The sequence below is a fragment of the Symphalangus syndactylus genome, chromosome 7, assembly GCF_028878055.3.
Source record: "Symphalangus syndactylus isolate Jambi chromosome 7, NHGRI_mSymSyn1-v2.1_pri, whole genome shotgun sequence".
Lineage (NCBI taxonomy): Eukaryota > Metazoa > Chordata > Mammalia > Primates > Hylobatidae > Symphalangus > Symphalangus syndactylus.
The window spans coordinates 14,752,988-14,767,856 of NC_072429.2; the positions used below are offsets into that span (position 1 = coordinate 14,752,988).

The window sequence follows — 14,869 nt, forward strand, 5'->3', positions numbered from 1 at the left end:
GGGGGTCCTCAGGGCAGCAAAGATCAAATATGTGTTTCTTATGTCGCAAGATGTATATTTTGTGTTTCAAGAAACTGGCAGATCTTTTCCCAAAGTGGTTGTACCTTCTTATACTTCCTCTGGCAATGAGTTTAGTTGCTCTGCATCCTAGTCAGCAACTGGCATTGTCAGTCTTTTTAATTTTAGCCGTTCTCATAGGTGTGAAATGGTATTTCGTTGTGGTTTTAATTTACATTTCTATGTGCCTATTGCCCATTTGAATATCCTTTTTAGAGATACGCCTTTTTTGACCTTATAAAAAAATTGAGTTTTCTTCTTACTAATTTGTGAGTCTTTTTATAGTCTGGAAATGAGTCCTTTGTCAGATGCGTATATTGCAGACATCTCCTGTTTTGTGGCTTGCCTTTTCACTGTCTTAATCATGTTTTTTGGTGGATAGAAGGTCTTAATACTAATGAAGTCCAATTTTTTATTTCATGGTTACTGTATTTCATGTCCTGTTTTAATAAATTTTAAAGTCTTCAAGGTAATTTTATTTATTTCTAGAAGTCTGTAAAAAGTAAAGTAGAGGTTTCTCTTCAAAGACTTTCCTCCCCATCTAGTTAGGAATAAATAGTAACTTCTCTTAAAAGCAAAATTTATTCAAAGACCTGTACTATCATTCTTAAATATCTGCCAGCCGTAATAAAGAAATCAATGCACTTTATGTTCTTAGCTCCCACAATTTAGCTTAAATGTTTGCCCTGGCATGATTATACTGGTCCAAGCAAGCATTAGGTCATAGCCTGTTCCTCTTCCTTATTTGAAGGTGTTTTTACTTTTCTCGGCATTCCACAAGTTACTTCCTCCTTCCTTTGTTCTCCTCTGCCTTTGCCGTTTTAAAGAAGTTCTAAGCTGCTAGCCAATCGGGACAAATACAAAATGTGAGGTCCTGTTCCAGCCAACGGAAACTGGACACGGCAGTAGGGTGGACACGTCAGGTTATAAATGACCCTGTCTCGTTTGTTCGGTGTACTCTCGTGGCCAAGCTGCTGGCAAGTGTACCCTTTCTGCAGAAAACATAAAAATGGCCTTGCTGAGAAAATTAAATTTATGTTCAAGAGCTGCTTCTTTTTTTTTTTTTTTTTTTTTGAGACGGAGTCTCGCTCTGTCGCCCAGGCTGGAGTGCAGTGGCGCAATCTCGGCTCACTGCAGGCTCCGCCTCCCGTGTTCACGCCATTCTCCTGCCTCAGCCTCTCCGAGTAGCTGGGACTACAGGCGCCCGCCACCACGCTCAGCTAATTTTTTTGTATTTTTAGTAGAGATGGGGTTTCACCGTGGTCTCGATCTCCTGACCTCGTGATCTGCCCGCCTCGGCCTCCCAAAGTGCTGGGATTACAAGCGTGAGCCACTGCGCCCGGACAGTGCCATTTGTTTATGGCACCAGGGAACAAGCCTTTCAAACAAGTCTTAGGGTTTTACTATCTCAAATTAATTGTTTTTTATGATCGAGATAGGGATCAAAGTTCGTTTTTCCCCCATATTGTTAACCAGTTAGTCCATCACCATTATTTGCACATACATTAAACAATAATTGCAAAATTATTGAATAGGAACTTACCTTTTTTTACAGAGGCAATTCACATTTATTATAGAAAAAATGAAAATAAATATAATGTAAAATAAGATGGAAAAATGTAATGAAAAATGTAAAGTAAGATGGAAGAAGAACAAAGTTTCCATTATAACTACTATTAATATATGGTATGTATTCTTCCCTTCCTTCATCTATACATACACATATACATATGTATGTATGTATGTATTATGTATGTATATATTTATTTTTTGAGAGAGGGTCTTGTTGCCCAGGCTGGAATGCAGTGGTATGATTGTGGCTCATGCCTTGACCTCCCAGGCTCAAGTGGTCCTCCCACCTCAGTCGACTGAGTAGCTGGGACTACAGGCATACAACACCATGCCTGGCTGATTTTTGAAGTTTTGTAGAGGAAAAAAAAAGGGTTTTGGTAGATACAAAATAGGGTCTCCCTATGTTGCACAGGATGGTCTCTAACTTTTTTTAAGAGCATGAGTATTTCATATGGCCAAAGGTTTTAGCCACTGTTCTTAACCTTTATGAACATGATGTGACATGACAGACTATATTCTCTATATGAAACATGCTTTCTTCATGTTTATGCCATTTTAGGGTTTTAATCTTAAAAAAAGTCAGTTTGATTAAAGATTTAAAGATTTAAGTTACTAGTGACATTGGACATATTTTTCTGATGTTTGTGGCTATTCGTGTTTGTTTTGTGAAGAAAGGGAAATGTTAAAATGAGCTGCAGTTCTGCTCTGCTGATTCGAGGTGCGTGGGGGAGTGTGGCGGAAGGAAGTCACTAGGGTGAGGAACTTCTGATTTTGTTGTGACTGGGACACTGCTGCTGCCCTTTTGTGATTGAAATGGCCATTTTTGTTAGAAGCCAGCTGTGGAAGTGTTTGCCTCACTCTGCATACTGTCCCTGGCGAATGGAAACTGGGTCCCTTCTCTGGGTAGACTCTGGCTCTGGATGCTCTCTACGAAACACTTTAGGATCAGTTGCTATTGGCCTCACTGACAGCTTCAAGGACTCTCACTCCTGCTACTAGCCTTTGCTGCTTTGGGGTTCTGCTGGGAATTCCTTCCCCTTCTCAGGTGGGCTTTTCTTTCTTTATATGCATTGAACCCTATTTCATGCCCAGTTTTTTCCTGTATTATATTTATAGAAATACCTTGAAAAAACTTATATATGTGGAGGGCACCACTGGACAGGTTTCAAGTGCCAATGCAGTTTGTCTTTTATTTTGATATTCCTTTGATGATTTTGGTTGCATCAGTCAGTAACCCCAACTTTGACACCTCTCTTTTCCTCCTGAGTCTTGTCTATTTTTGCTCTTTTTCACCCTCGCTTTCTGCACTTGAGTCACAGTGATTTTTTTTTTTCTTTTTCTCTGTTCCTCTGAACCCTGCTTGAGGGTTCCAACAAGCATTATAATTTGTTCTCATTATTAGGGAGGGGTCACCCTTTCTTCCTTGTCTAGTTAACCTCTGCTTGTCCTTTAGAGTTGAGCTCAAGTGTCAACTCCTTAGGAGCCATGCCTGGGTCCCCTAGGTACGCTTATAGATTAAGTTCCCTTGTCATGCTCTAGCAGCAGTCAGTTCTTTTTTTATTTTTACAGCTGTTAACGTAACTGTAGTTTACAAATTGACATGGTTTGGCTGTATCCCCACCCATATCTCATCTTGAATTCCCATGTGTTGTGGGAGGGACCCCGTGGGAGGTGATTGACTCATGGGAGCAGGTCTTTCCCATGCTGTTCTCGTGATAGTGAATAAGTCTCACGAGATCTGATGTTTCTTAAAAAGGGGAGTTTCCCTGCACAAGCTTCTCTCTCTTTGCTTGCTGCCATTCTACGTAAGATGTGACCTGCTCCTCCTTGCTTTCTGCCATGATTATGAGGCCTCCCCAGCTGTGTAGAACTGTAAGTCCAGTTAAACTTCTTTCTTTTGTAACTTGCCCAGTCTCAGGTATGTCTTTATTAGCAGCATGAAATGGACTAATACACAAATGTATTACGTAATCCCCTGCTAGACAATCAACTCTTATTAGAAAGTAATCTCTACGGGGGCGAGGATCATATCTGTTGTGTCATCTTCAGTTTATGGCATATTTATTCCCAGCATCTGTCTTAGTTTGTTTTGTTCTGCTATAACAAAATACCTGAGACTGGGTAATTTATAAAGAACAGAGATTTCTTTCTCTTCCTTTCTTTTTTCTTTTCTTTTCTTTTTCTTTTTCTTTTTTTTTTTTTTGAGACATGGTCTGGCTCTGTTGCCCAGGCCATGTGGTGTGGAGTGCAGTGGTGCAGTCATGGCTCACTACAGCCTCAACTTTCTAGGCTGGTTCAAGCGATCCACACGTGCCACCATACCCAACTAATTTTTAAATTTTCTGTGGAGGTGGGGTCTCCCTGTGTTGCCCAGGCTGGTCTTAAACTCCTGGGCTCAAGTGATCTTCCTGTCTCATGCTCCTAAATTGCTGGGATTACAGGCGTGAGCCACCCTGCCTGGCCAGAGATTTCTTTTTTTTTCTTTTTTTTTGAGATGGAGTTTTACTCTTGTTGGCCAGGCTGCACCATCTCGGCTCACTTCAACCTCCGCCTCCTGGGTTCAAGTGACTCTCCTGCCTCAGCCTCCCAAGTAGCTGGGATTACAGACATGCACCATCACACCTGGCTAATTTTGTATTTTTAGTAGAGATGGGATTTCACTGTGTTGGTCAGGCTAGTCTCAAATTCCTGATCTCAGGTGATCCACCCGCCTTGGGCTCCCAAATTGCTGGGATTACAGGTGTGAGCGACCACACCCGGCCCAGAGATTTATTTCTTAGAGCTCACCTGGAGGCTGGGAAGTCCAAGGTTAGGACCTGAATCTCAAAAGGGCCTTCTTGCTGCATTATCCCAGCAGAAGATGGAAGGGCGTGAGAGAGCCTTGCTTGATAGAGCAAGAGATTGAACTTGCAGCCTGAAACCCTTTTATAATTGGCATTAATCCATTCATGAGAGTGGAGCCCTCATGACCTAAACACTTAACCATTAAGCCCCACCTCCCAGCACTGTTAGATTTGGGATTAAGTTTCTAACACATGCTTTTTGGAGGACATATGCAATCCATAACAGCATCTATCACAGTGCTTGCCAAGCAGTTGCCCAGTTGAATGAGGGAATAAATTTGGAAGAGCAAATGAGAATTACCATCTTATATCAAAAGGCTATTTCTACTTCCAAAGTGAGTATATTTGCTACTTAAACTCTTGGTGTTTTCTGTTTCAGTACCATCTCGTGATTGACTTGATCCTGAAAATTAAATAATTGGCATCAGAAACTTCTTTCAGAAGTTGAAAAAGCATCCCCTCTCCCCTCTCTGGCTCTAAACCAGATTTTAAAACTCGTTGACTTGTAAGTTGTCCAGATAGTTTTATCTCACTGTTACTTCGACTGTCATTTTGAAGGAGTTGTCATGGCCTTAACTGCTGCCTTCCCCTCCTTCCTCCCTTCCTCCCCTCCCTCTCTCCATCCCTCCATCCTCGTGTGTTTTAGTGATTAATAGGTTGATTATTCCTGTGAGTTGTTAGTAAATGCTGTATATAATCTCCTCTTAGAAACTCACCTGATAATCATCATTTTAATAATGTGTTTCCCAACATTTCCCAAACTTGCTGATCCCAGAATTCCTCCCCCCCATATATTTGGTTCGAAATCTGTGTGATACAAGAGACACACTTTTGGAAATGCTATTCTTTATGATTTTTGTTCACCCTAATCCCTTTTATTCACCAAGAGTTTCTCTGTCATCCTGCCAAAATAAGGAGGGAGGAGAGAACTAGTATTTGTTAAATACCTACTGTTTGCCAGATTTACACCCACTGTTTCTTTTAACCTTTACTGTAGCCTTGAAAGGTAGACTTACTTGTTTTCCACATTTTAGCATGGGAAGAAGTAGGAACTGGAGAAGGTGATTAATTTTTGCCCAAGGTCACGTAGATAGCAAAGTGATAGATTTTATTTACTTACTTTACATTTTACTTACTCATTTTTACTGTAATGCCTGTGCTCTTTCTCACACCCTCACACCAGCATGGGGTAAGAAGAACTCTTCTGATTGTTCTAGAGGCCCCACCTCTGTAATAACCACGTCTTAGCCAGCAGCTCTCGAGAGAGCCTGAGGCTCAGGAGCAGCAGGATCTCCAGGCTGTGGCTGGCCAGCAGGAGATTCTCTGCATCTGGGGAGATTGAGAAGAAAAGGGGGAAGCCTTGACTGCCCCTGCCTAAACTGCCTCTGTAAACTCTCATGCTCCTTCCCTTCCTTGCTTTCCCAGTTCCATTCTTTTCTAGTGGCATATGGCTTCTTTGTTGGAGTTTTAGGTTGATTTTTATTTAGTAATTTCACAGCTATTGTTTATTGGATGCCTCTTTTAATATAGCAGGTCTTGTACCTCTCCAGCCATTTAAACCGCTGACTCTTAGGTTATATAACTTGCTTGAGGTCACATAGTATTGCCAGGCGTGGTGGCTCACGCCTGTAATCCCAGCACTTTGGGAGGCAGAGGCCGGTGGATCACTTGAGGTCACAAGTTCGAGACTAGCCTGACCAACACAGTGAAACCCTGTCTCTACTAAAAATACAAAATTAGCTGGGCGTGGTGGCGCGTGCCTGTAGTCCCAGCCACTTGGGAGGTTGAGGCAGGAGAATCACTTGAACCCGGGAGGTGGAGGTTGCAGTCAGCCAAGATCGTGCCATTGCACTCCAGCCTGGGCAACAAGATCGAAATTCTCAAAAGAGGTCACATAGTGTTAGACTTGGGATCTTAACCTACCTTTGCATGTTTTTTTGACAATGATATCTCTGTGTTTTTAAGAGATGAGGTCTTGGTATGTTGCCTAGGCTGAAGTGCAGTGAATATTTATAGGTGCAGTCATAGCACACTGCAACCTCTAACTCCTGGCCTCAAGTGATCTTCTTGCCTCAGCCTTCTGAGTAGCTGAAACTATAGGCATAGGTCACCGTGCTCGGCTTCTTCCTGTTTTTTTTTTTAGCTTCAATAAATTTATTTATAAGGGAAACTTATAAGCAATTAAAATCTATAAAATCATGTGTTTGATGTGCTACCTGTATATATATATGTGTATGTGTGTGTGTGTGTATATATATATTTTTTTTTTCTTTTCTTTGAGACAGAGTTTCGCTCCTGTTATCCAGGCTGGAGTGCGATGGCGTGATCTCGGCTCACCACAACCTCCGCCTCCTGCGTTCCAGCGATTCTCCTGCCTCAGCCTCCCAAGGAGCTGGGATTACAGGCATGTGCCACCACGCCCGGCTAATTTTGTGTTTTTAGTAGAGATGGGGTTTCTCCATGTTGGTCAGGCTGGTCCCAAACTCCTGACCTCAGGTGATTCGCCCCCCTCGGTCTCCCAAAGTGCTGGGATTACAGACGTGAGTCACTGTGCCTGACCTATGTTTTTACAATGTATATTTAAATTAAACATATAGCTATGAAACATTAAAAGAATCTTCATGTACCACCAAAAATCATCTTGAGTATCAAACTTTGGGAAACATTGCTCTAATCTCCCCTCTTAACTTGATCCATCCATCTATCCATGAATAGTTCAGTATGTTTCTGTAAAAGATAAGTACTCAAAAACGAAGACTTAAAAACATACACACATATACATATCATTCCATTATTTGCATCTAAAAAACTAATAATTTTAAAATATCAAATAGTGTTCATATTTGCCTGTTTCATAAATATATTTTAAATTAAGTCTATTTTTTAGAACAGTTTTAGATTTACAGAAACTTGTAGAAAAATTGAGTAGGTTGTACAGAATTCTCAATCCCCCTTACCTCCCCAACACGCCCCAGTTTTCATTATGATTAGCATTTATGTTAGTGTGATACATTGTTAGAATCATTGAACCAGTATCGATGCATTATTATTAACTAAAGTCCAAGATTTCAGATTTTCTTAGTTTTTACTTAATGTCATTTTTCTGGTCTGTGATCTCATCCAGGATACCATCCTTACACTTTGCTGTTGTGTGTCCTTAAGCTTCTCTCGGCTGTGATGGTTTCTCAGACTGTCCTCTTTTTTTATGACCTTGACTGTTTGGAGGAGTACCACCCAGATGCCCTCTATTGGAATTTGTCTGCAGCTTTCCTCAAATTATTGCTTTAGTTTGCCTTTTGAATTCAGGATCCAGACTTAGGTCACAGATTGCTTATAGTGAATAGTTTCTTATATCTCTTTGAATCTATAAAAATCGCCTCTCCCATCTTTTTTTCCTTGCCATTTATTTATTGAAGAAACTAGGTTGCTTATTTGTTCTGTATAACTTCCCACTTTCTGGGTTTTGCAGATTATGTTCTCATTTGGTCTACATATTTTGTTCCTCTTTGTATTTCTTGTAAATTTTAGCTAGATCCAGAGGCTGGTTAGATTCAAGTTCAGTGTGTTTTTGCCTGAATTAAAAAACAGAATGAAATAAAACCCAAAACAAACCTGTGATCTTTCCACTGTGCCACAGTACTCTCTCTTTTGTGATATTCTGTATTCTTTCCAAGTAAGTGGGCCTTGAAAACACAGCCCTTCTGTGCATATGCATTCTTCTGAGTTAAAGCCCACACAATTTATTTATGATAGATAGTGAAGCAATAACCTGGCTGCTGGAATGTCCACAGGTGGTTGTTACTTTGCCAGAGTCAATGATGACACATTTCATGGCACTAACAACTGGTATTAAAGTTTTAGTCCTGGCCAGGCGCGGTAGCTCACGCCTGTAATCACAGCACTTTGGGAGGCCGAGGCGGGTGGATCACCTGAGGTCAGGAGTTCAAGACCAGCCTGGCCGACATGGGGAAACCCCATCTCTACTAAAAATACAAAATTTAGCTAGGTGTGATGGTGGGCGCCTGTAATCCCAGCTACTTGGGAGGCAGAGGCAGGAGAATCGCTTGAAGCCGGGAAGCGGAGGTTGCAGTGAGCCAAGATCACGTCATTGCACTCCAGCCTGGGTGACAGAGTGAGGCTCTGTCTCAAAAAAAAAAGTTTTAGTCCTATAGTTTTAACTTTTTTTTTTTTTTTTTGAGACAGAGTCTCACTCTGTCGCCCAGGGTGGAGTGCAGTGGCATGATCTTGGCTCACTGTAGCCTTGACCTCTGGGGCTCAAGCGATCCTCCTACTTCAGTTTCCCTAGTAGCTGGGACCAGAGGTGTGCGCCACCACACCCGGCTAATTTATTTATTTATGTATTTATTTTTGTAGAGACAAGGTCTCATTATGTTGACCAGGCTGGTCTCGAAATCCTGGGCTCAAGCAATTCTCCTGCCTCAGCTTCCCCAAATTCTGGGATTGCAGGTGGGAGCTGTCCAGGCTGGAATGCAATAACACGGTTTTTGGCTCACTGCAGCCTCGACTTCCTAGGCTCAGGTGATTTTCCCACCTCAGCCTTCAGAGTAGCTGGTGCTACAGGTGTACACCACCATGCCCAGCTAAATTTTTGTATCTTTTGTAGAGACAGGGTTTCACCGTGTTGCCCAGGCTGGTCTCGAACTCCTGGGCTCAAGCAATTCTCCTGTGTCAGCCCCCCAAAATTCTGGGATTACGGGTGTGAGCTGTCCAGGCTGGAATGCAATAACACAATCTCGGCTCACTGCAGCCTCGACTTCCCAGGCTCAGGTGATTTTCCCACCTCAGCCTTCTGAGTAGCTGGTGCTACAGGCGTACACCACCACACCCAGCTAATTTTTTGTATCTTTTGTAGAGACAAGGTTTCACCATGTTGCCCAGGCTGGTGTTGAACTCCTGTGCTCAAGCAATCCACCCTCCTTGGCCTGCCAAAGTGTTGGGATTACAGGTGTGAGCCACCATGCCCAGCTTCCCTATAGTTGTTAATTTTCAACTTTTCCCTTTTTCTCAGTTCAAAAATGTAATACTTTTTTTTTCCTCCTCACTGCCTGCAAAAATGTAATGACTTTTGCTGCTGGTAGCATATACAGAAACCTTAGTTTATTTCAGAAAAAGGATTTGCGTGATTACAGTGACATATACAGTGTAGGAAGATTAAAAACAAAATAAGTGGGAAAATGCAGATGAAAGGAAAAATAGGACAAAAAGATGAAGTCAGGGGTAAAGTTACATACAACGCATGGAAAAAGGGTCTTAAAGGAGGGGCACAGATGAGGCTCTGCTTGTAATAGTAGTACTCTGTTTCTGCAGTAGTTTGTAAGACTTTTGTAACCTTTGATGATAAATATATTCCTTTGTGAGAAGTTCCAGTGTTGTTTTCTGTCCATATTCATGTGTACACATGCAAAAAGCATCTGTAAACCTGTAGATTGACTTTATTGTTGCAGGTGTTTAGCCATAACTATCAGCTGTTAAGACTGGGTGCTTTCAAATGGTATGTACTGACAGCACAGTGTGAGAGATTTAGAGGAACTAGACTAGAAAAATATTTTAAGAACATGGACAAAATGGTCTATAAAGTCTGTAAGGTCCCTTTCAGCTCCAGCATTTAGCGAAATTCCTTGCTTCAAGTCGTGAGAACTCCCCTTTTCCAGTTGTCTGCAGGATTCGAACAATGTGAAGGGAATCAAAGACATCCTCACTGTGCAGCAAGCAGCAGGAGTCCCTTACTCTAAGGCTGTCCTAGCCCCTGCCTGAAAGACAAATTAACTTCTTAGAGCCCAGTGGACTGTAAGGCACACATTTTATTTTTATTTGAAACCAAGGTCAGCTTAGGATATAAGAACAACGAACTATATGAAGAAGAAGAGCAAGTGTAAACTTTACTGTAAAATTAAGGGATCATAAAATGTGCCACTTTATATCTGTTAGCTTTGACAACTCGCTTTTCATGCTGTTCTTAGCTAAAGAAGCCAGATTTTTATTACCATTGTTTTCCAAATCTCTGTGTGGGTGTATGTATATAAAATTAAAACACTACTAACTTGGAACATGTATTTATTTGGTGTAGGGGCCTGTTAGGTCTTTGAAAATAAATGTTGTATGTATTCAAGAAATGAGCAGTGTTTATAAAATAGTAGAGGGCTTGTTTAAATGATGTAAGGTTTGAATTTGTATTAGTTCTCACACTGCATAAAGAGCTGCCCGAGACTGGGTGGTTTATAAATATTAAGAAAAGAGGTTTAATTGGCTCACAGTTATGCATGGCTGGGAGGCCTCAGGAAACTTACAAGCACAGTGGAAGGGGAAGCAGGCATGTCTTACATGGCGGCAGGTGAGAGAGGAGGAACTGTCAAACACTCAAAACCATCACATCTCCTGAGAACTCACTCACTATCACAAGAACAGAATGGGGGAGACCGCCTCCATGATCCAGTCACCTCCCACCAGGTCCCTCCTTCGAGGGATTACAATTCGAGATGAGATTTGGGTGGGGACATGAAGCCAAAACATAGCAGAATTCAAAAGACTTTTTAACAGGGCCGACTTTTATTCTACGGGTACTTATTCAGAGCTCTCAATGAGACAAGTAGCATGTTAGATGGACTTTCAAAGTCTTTGGAAGTGATAAGTCTACAAAAGATGTTAAAAATACTACTAATTAAGCCAGGCATGGTTGCTCATTCTTGTAATCCCAGCACTTTGGGAGGCTGAGGTGGGCAGATCACTGGAGGCCAGGAGTTTGAGACCAGCCTGGCCAACACAGTGAAACCCCGTCTCTACTGAAAATAGAAAAAATTAGCTGGGTGTGGTGGTGCACACCTGTAATTCCAGCTCTACTCGGGAGGCTGAGGCATGAGAATCACTTGAACCTGGGAGGCAGAGGTTGCAGTGAGCTGAGATCATGCCACTGTACTCCAGTCTGGGTGACAGAGCACGATTTTGTCTGGAAAACAAAAACAAAAAAAGCTACTAGTTAAGTTTTAATACTCTTGAAGGCAGTGAAACTGCATTTATTTAAAATGTTTCATACTTTAGGAATTTAGCCATCTTTTTCCCTTTAGCAAACCAGGAAATAATTTGAGCAATATGGTTTTATTTGCAGAAATAATTTTTAACACCAGAATATAAAGTTTTGAGAATTTTTGTCTATCAAAGCATTTAGTATACTTGATGTTTAGTAAACTTTTTAAAATGACTAAGCAGTTTAAAATGAAAAAGATAAAATAGAAATATGATGTAGTCTGACTATAATTGGGTCAAACCTTTATTGAGAGAAGATACATTTCTCAGGTCATCTTCCAGAAAGTGGTATCTCTTCTTAGAAAAAAACGAGAATGTTCGTTACATCAGGAGAAAAAGTTTCCCCTTCCATACATTCTTTTTTTTGGGGGGTGATGGGGGACAGAGTCTCGCTATGTTGCCCAGGCTGGAGTGCAGTGGCGTGATCTCAGCTTACTGCAACCTCCGCCTCCTGAGTTCAAGTGATTCTTCTGCTTCAGCCTCCTGAGCACCTGGGGTTACAGGCATGTGCCACCACGCCTGGCTAATTTTTGTATTTTTAGTAGAGACAGGGTTTCACCATGTTGGCCAGGCTGGTCTCAAAACTCCTGACCTCATGATCCATCTGCCTTGGCCTCCCAAAGTGCTGGGATTACAGGTGTGAGCCACCACGCCCGGCCCCTTCCGTGTGTTCTAATGTTCTTTTAAAAACGTAGTCAACTTTGCCCTCTGTTAAATGAAAGTAGGGTAAGGATTTTGGCTTGGTATATTAGAGGACAATCAGGATCTCATTGTGCACATATTTCCAGAAATTCTCTGATTAAAGTCTTTTGACTCATGATGGTGGGTAGAAGGAGCAGGAAGCGATGCAGCCAGCACCAGTGTCTTAGATGTTAGGGAAGGGGAAGTTGGATTAACTCAGGGTGGGGACAGGGGCACTAGTATAAATGAGAGCAGATGTCTCTCAGTTCCTAGAAAATGTCTGAAAAACAAGCTGGGTTTTTAGTTTGGTCACCTGGAAGACCGCTCAGATGTCATGCGGTATGGACTATGTACTGTCACATATTTAGAAGTAGTAACTTAGAAGACACTTAGGAGTTTTCTGACTGGAGATCCTCTGTTAGCTATCTAGAAGCCACAAGCATTGAAATGAATGGAGAAGAGTGTCTTTGTTACCTCAAAGTACAACCAAATTCTTATAGCCGTCCTAACCCTACCTGCTCTCCACCTTCATTAGGAGAATGGCCTACCACAGTCAGGGGGCAAGTTGCTGTGACGAGATCCCCAAGTAACTGTGGAAATGCCAGTATTCTGTTTAGAGGTGGCACAGAGGAGAGGGAATTGAGAAGTCTGAGTTGTCAATTGTATGGCCTCATCTGAAAAAATATGGCAGCCCAAAAGAATAAAATAAAAATCACCTGTATTTAATTCCAGATTTATATGTGTGTGTGTGTATATATATATTTTGAGACAGAGTCTCGCTCTTGTTGCCCAGGCTAGAGCGCAGTGGCGTGATCTTGGCTCACAGCAACTTCCGCCTCCCGGGTTCAAGCGATTCTCTTGCCTCAGCCTCCCAAGTAGCTGGGACTTCAGGCGCACCCCACAACACCCGGCTAATTTTGTATTTTTAGTAGAGACGGGGTTTTTCCATGTTGGTCAGGCTAGTCTCGAACTCCCAACCTCAGGTGATCCGCCTGCCTCGGCCTCCCAAAGTGCTGGGATTACAGGCATGAGCCACCATGCCTGGCCTATGTATGTATTATATTTATTAAATGAACATGGGATCATAATATAAGTCCTGGTTTGTTGCCTTTATTCACTTAGTGTTTCTTGAATTCTTTCCGTGTATTGTAACTTTCTTTCTACGCATTAAACTTCCTTTAGTGTCTATAAATATATTCCTATAGCATGATTTCTATTTAGCAGAAACACAATAGTTTGTCTTATGGGTAATCCCTAATCTGTGGAACCAGTCCCTTTGGTTGGCATTTTCCCTTTGCTATTATGAACAGTGATGTGAATGACATCTTCTTGGCTATATTTTTGGACATTTCTTTATTTTGTCTTCTTGATAAAATTTCTTACATGTGAAATTGCTGAGTCAAATGATGTGCATGAGTTTCAAGTCTTGACTATGTATTGCAGAGTTGCACACCAGAGATTGTATCCATTACACAATTCCACTCCCATCAGCAATATAGATGAGTGACAGGTAGATAAAATTTGAAAATAAATCAGGGAAACTTGCTGCTCTGCGGAGTTTAATGTCAGGTAAGGGAAGTGACGGGCAATATAGATCAGGGAAGAAAGCAGGGATTCTGGAGTCAGATAGAATGCAGTTCTGCCATTCTTGACCTCTGGCAAGTGATTTGATGTCTGTGGTCCTTAGTTTTTCTTATCTGTAAAACTCAGCTGCTTGTTTGGCCAGAGGTGGTATGAGAGTTAATGAGTAAAGTATAGCCATAGGGTACTCACTTTGTACCCCCTCCCAATTTATCCTTCTTTGTTAATATTCATGTCATTTAACATTTTTATTGAAAAAGATTAAACTTAGGGTTGAGAGGTCTCGCCCTAGTCCTGAACAACTTTCCTAGGTGGACCACAGCTGCTAAGCAACAAAGGCCCAGATGTACTTAGGTGTTAAATTATCTCCAGGCTCAGGATTTATGGATCTTGGAAAAACCTCATTGGGATTGGGTTCAGACTGATTTAACCTTGAGCTTGCTGGGGGATTCTGTTCCCCCTTGGCAACTGAACCTCAGACTGGTCCTAGTACAACTGAGGATCCATGTGGCTATGCCGGAAATAGATTATTTTGTTACATCCTGTTCTCTGTCATGCTGCTTAGAATAGAGATTCCACTTCCCACCTCAAACATGTAATTCGTTCCTCCTCCAGCTTCTGTAAGCTCTGAAAAACCTGGTGACATTTTTGAATCATGGGTGGTAGCTGTAAAGTGGACAAGGATGATTTTTTTTTTCCTTTGGATTTCCTCAGGAATAAACCATTATGATTTTGATGTTTCCAAGGGCCACTAGGTGAAATATTTTTCTAGCACTTAGCATTTAAACACATTTTAAACTGTAGATGTTTAAGATGGACTCAAAATTAATTCCTGGTAAAAGAATATGTTTTTATTTAAATTGTGTATTAGTCTGTTCTCATACTGCCGTAAAGAACTATCTGAGACTGGGTAATTCATAAAGAAAAGAGGTTTAATTGACTCAGTTCTGCAGGTTTAACAGGAAGCATGATTGGGAGGCCTTAGGAAACTTACAATCATGGCTGAAGGCAAAGGGGAAACAAGCATATCTTACCACGCTGATGCAGGAGAGAGAGTGAGAAGGGGGAAGTTTCACACACATTCAAACAATGAG

General features: G+C 41.6%; 1 protein-coding gene across 11 annotated transcripts in view; it reads left to right on the forward strand.

Annotated features, from left to right (window-relative positions):
- Nucleotides 1-14,869, forward strand: part of FBXW11 (F-box and WD repeat domain containing 11) — a 148,258-nt gene that overhangs the window by 30,522 nt on the left and 102,867 nt on the right. Inside the window, exons 1-2 of one of the 11 annotated variants that reach the window (XM_063642627.1) lie at nucleotides 3,412-3,501; nucleotides 4,852-4,977. The exons of 7 other annotated variants lie outside the window; for them this stretch is intronic. Coding sequence is in view for 2 of the 4 variants with exons in the window: in XM_055285249.2 (XP_055141224.1) it covers nucleotides 3,469-3,501 (33 nt within the window). In the remaining 2 variants the exon portion in view is untranslated. Of the gene's footprint in view, nucleotides 1-3,407; nucleotides 3,502-4,851; nucleotides 4,978-6,852; nucleotides 6,877-14,869 lie in introns of those variants that run through there. 3 more of the 11 variants (XM_055285249.2, XM_055285254.2, XM_063642629.1) reach the window with 3 other exon arrangements.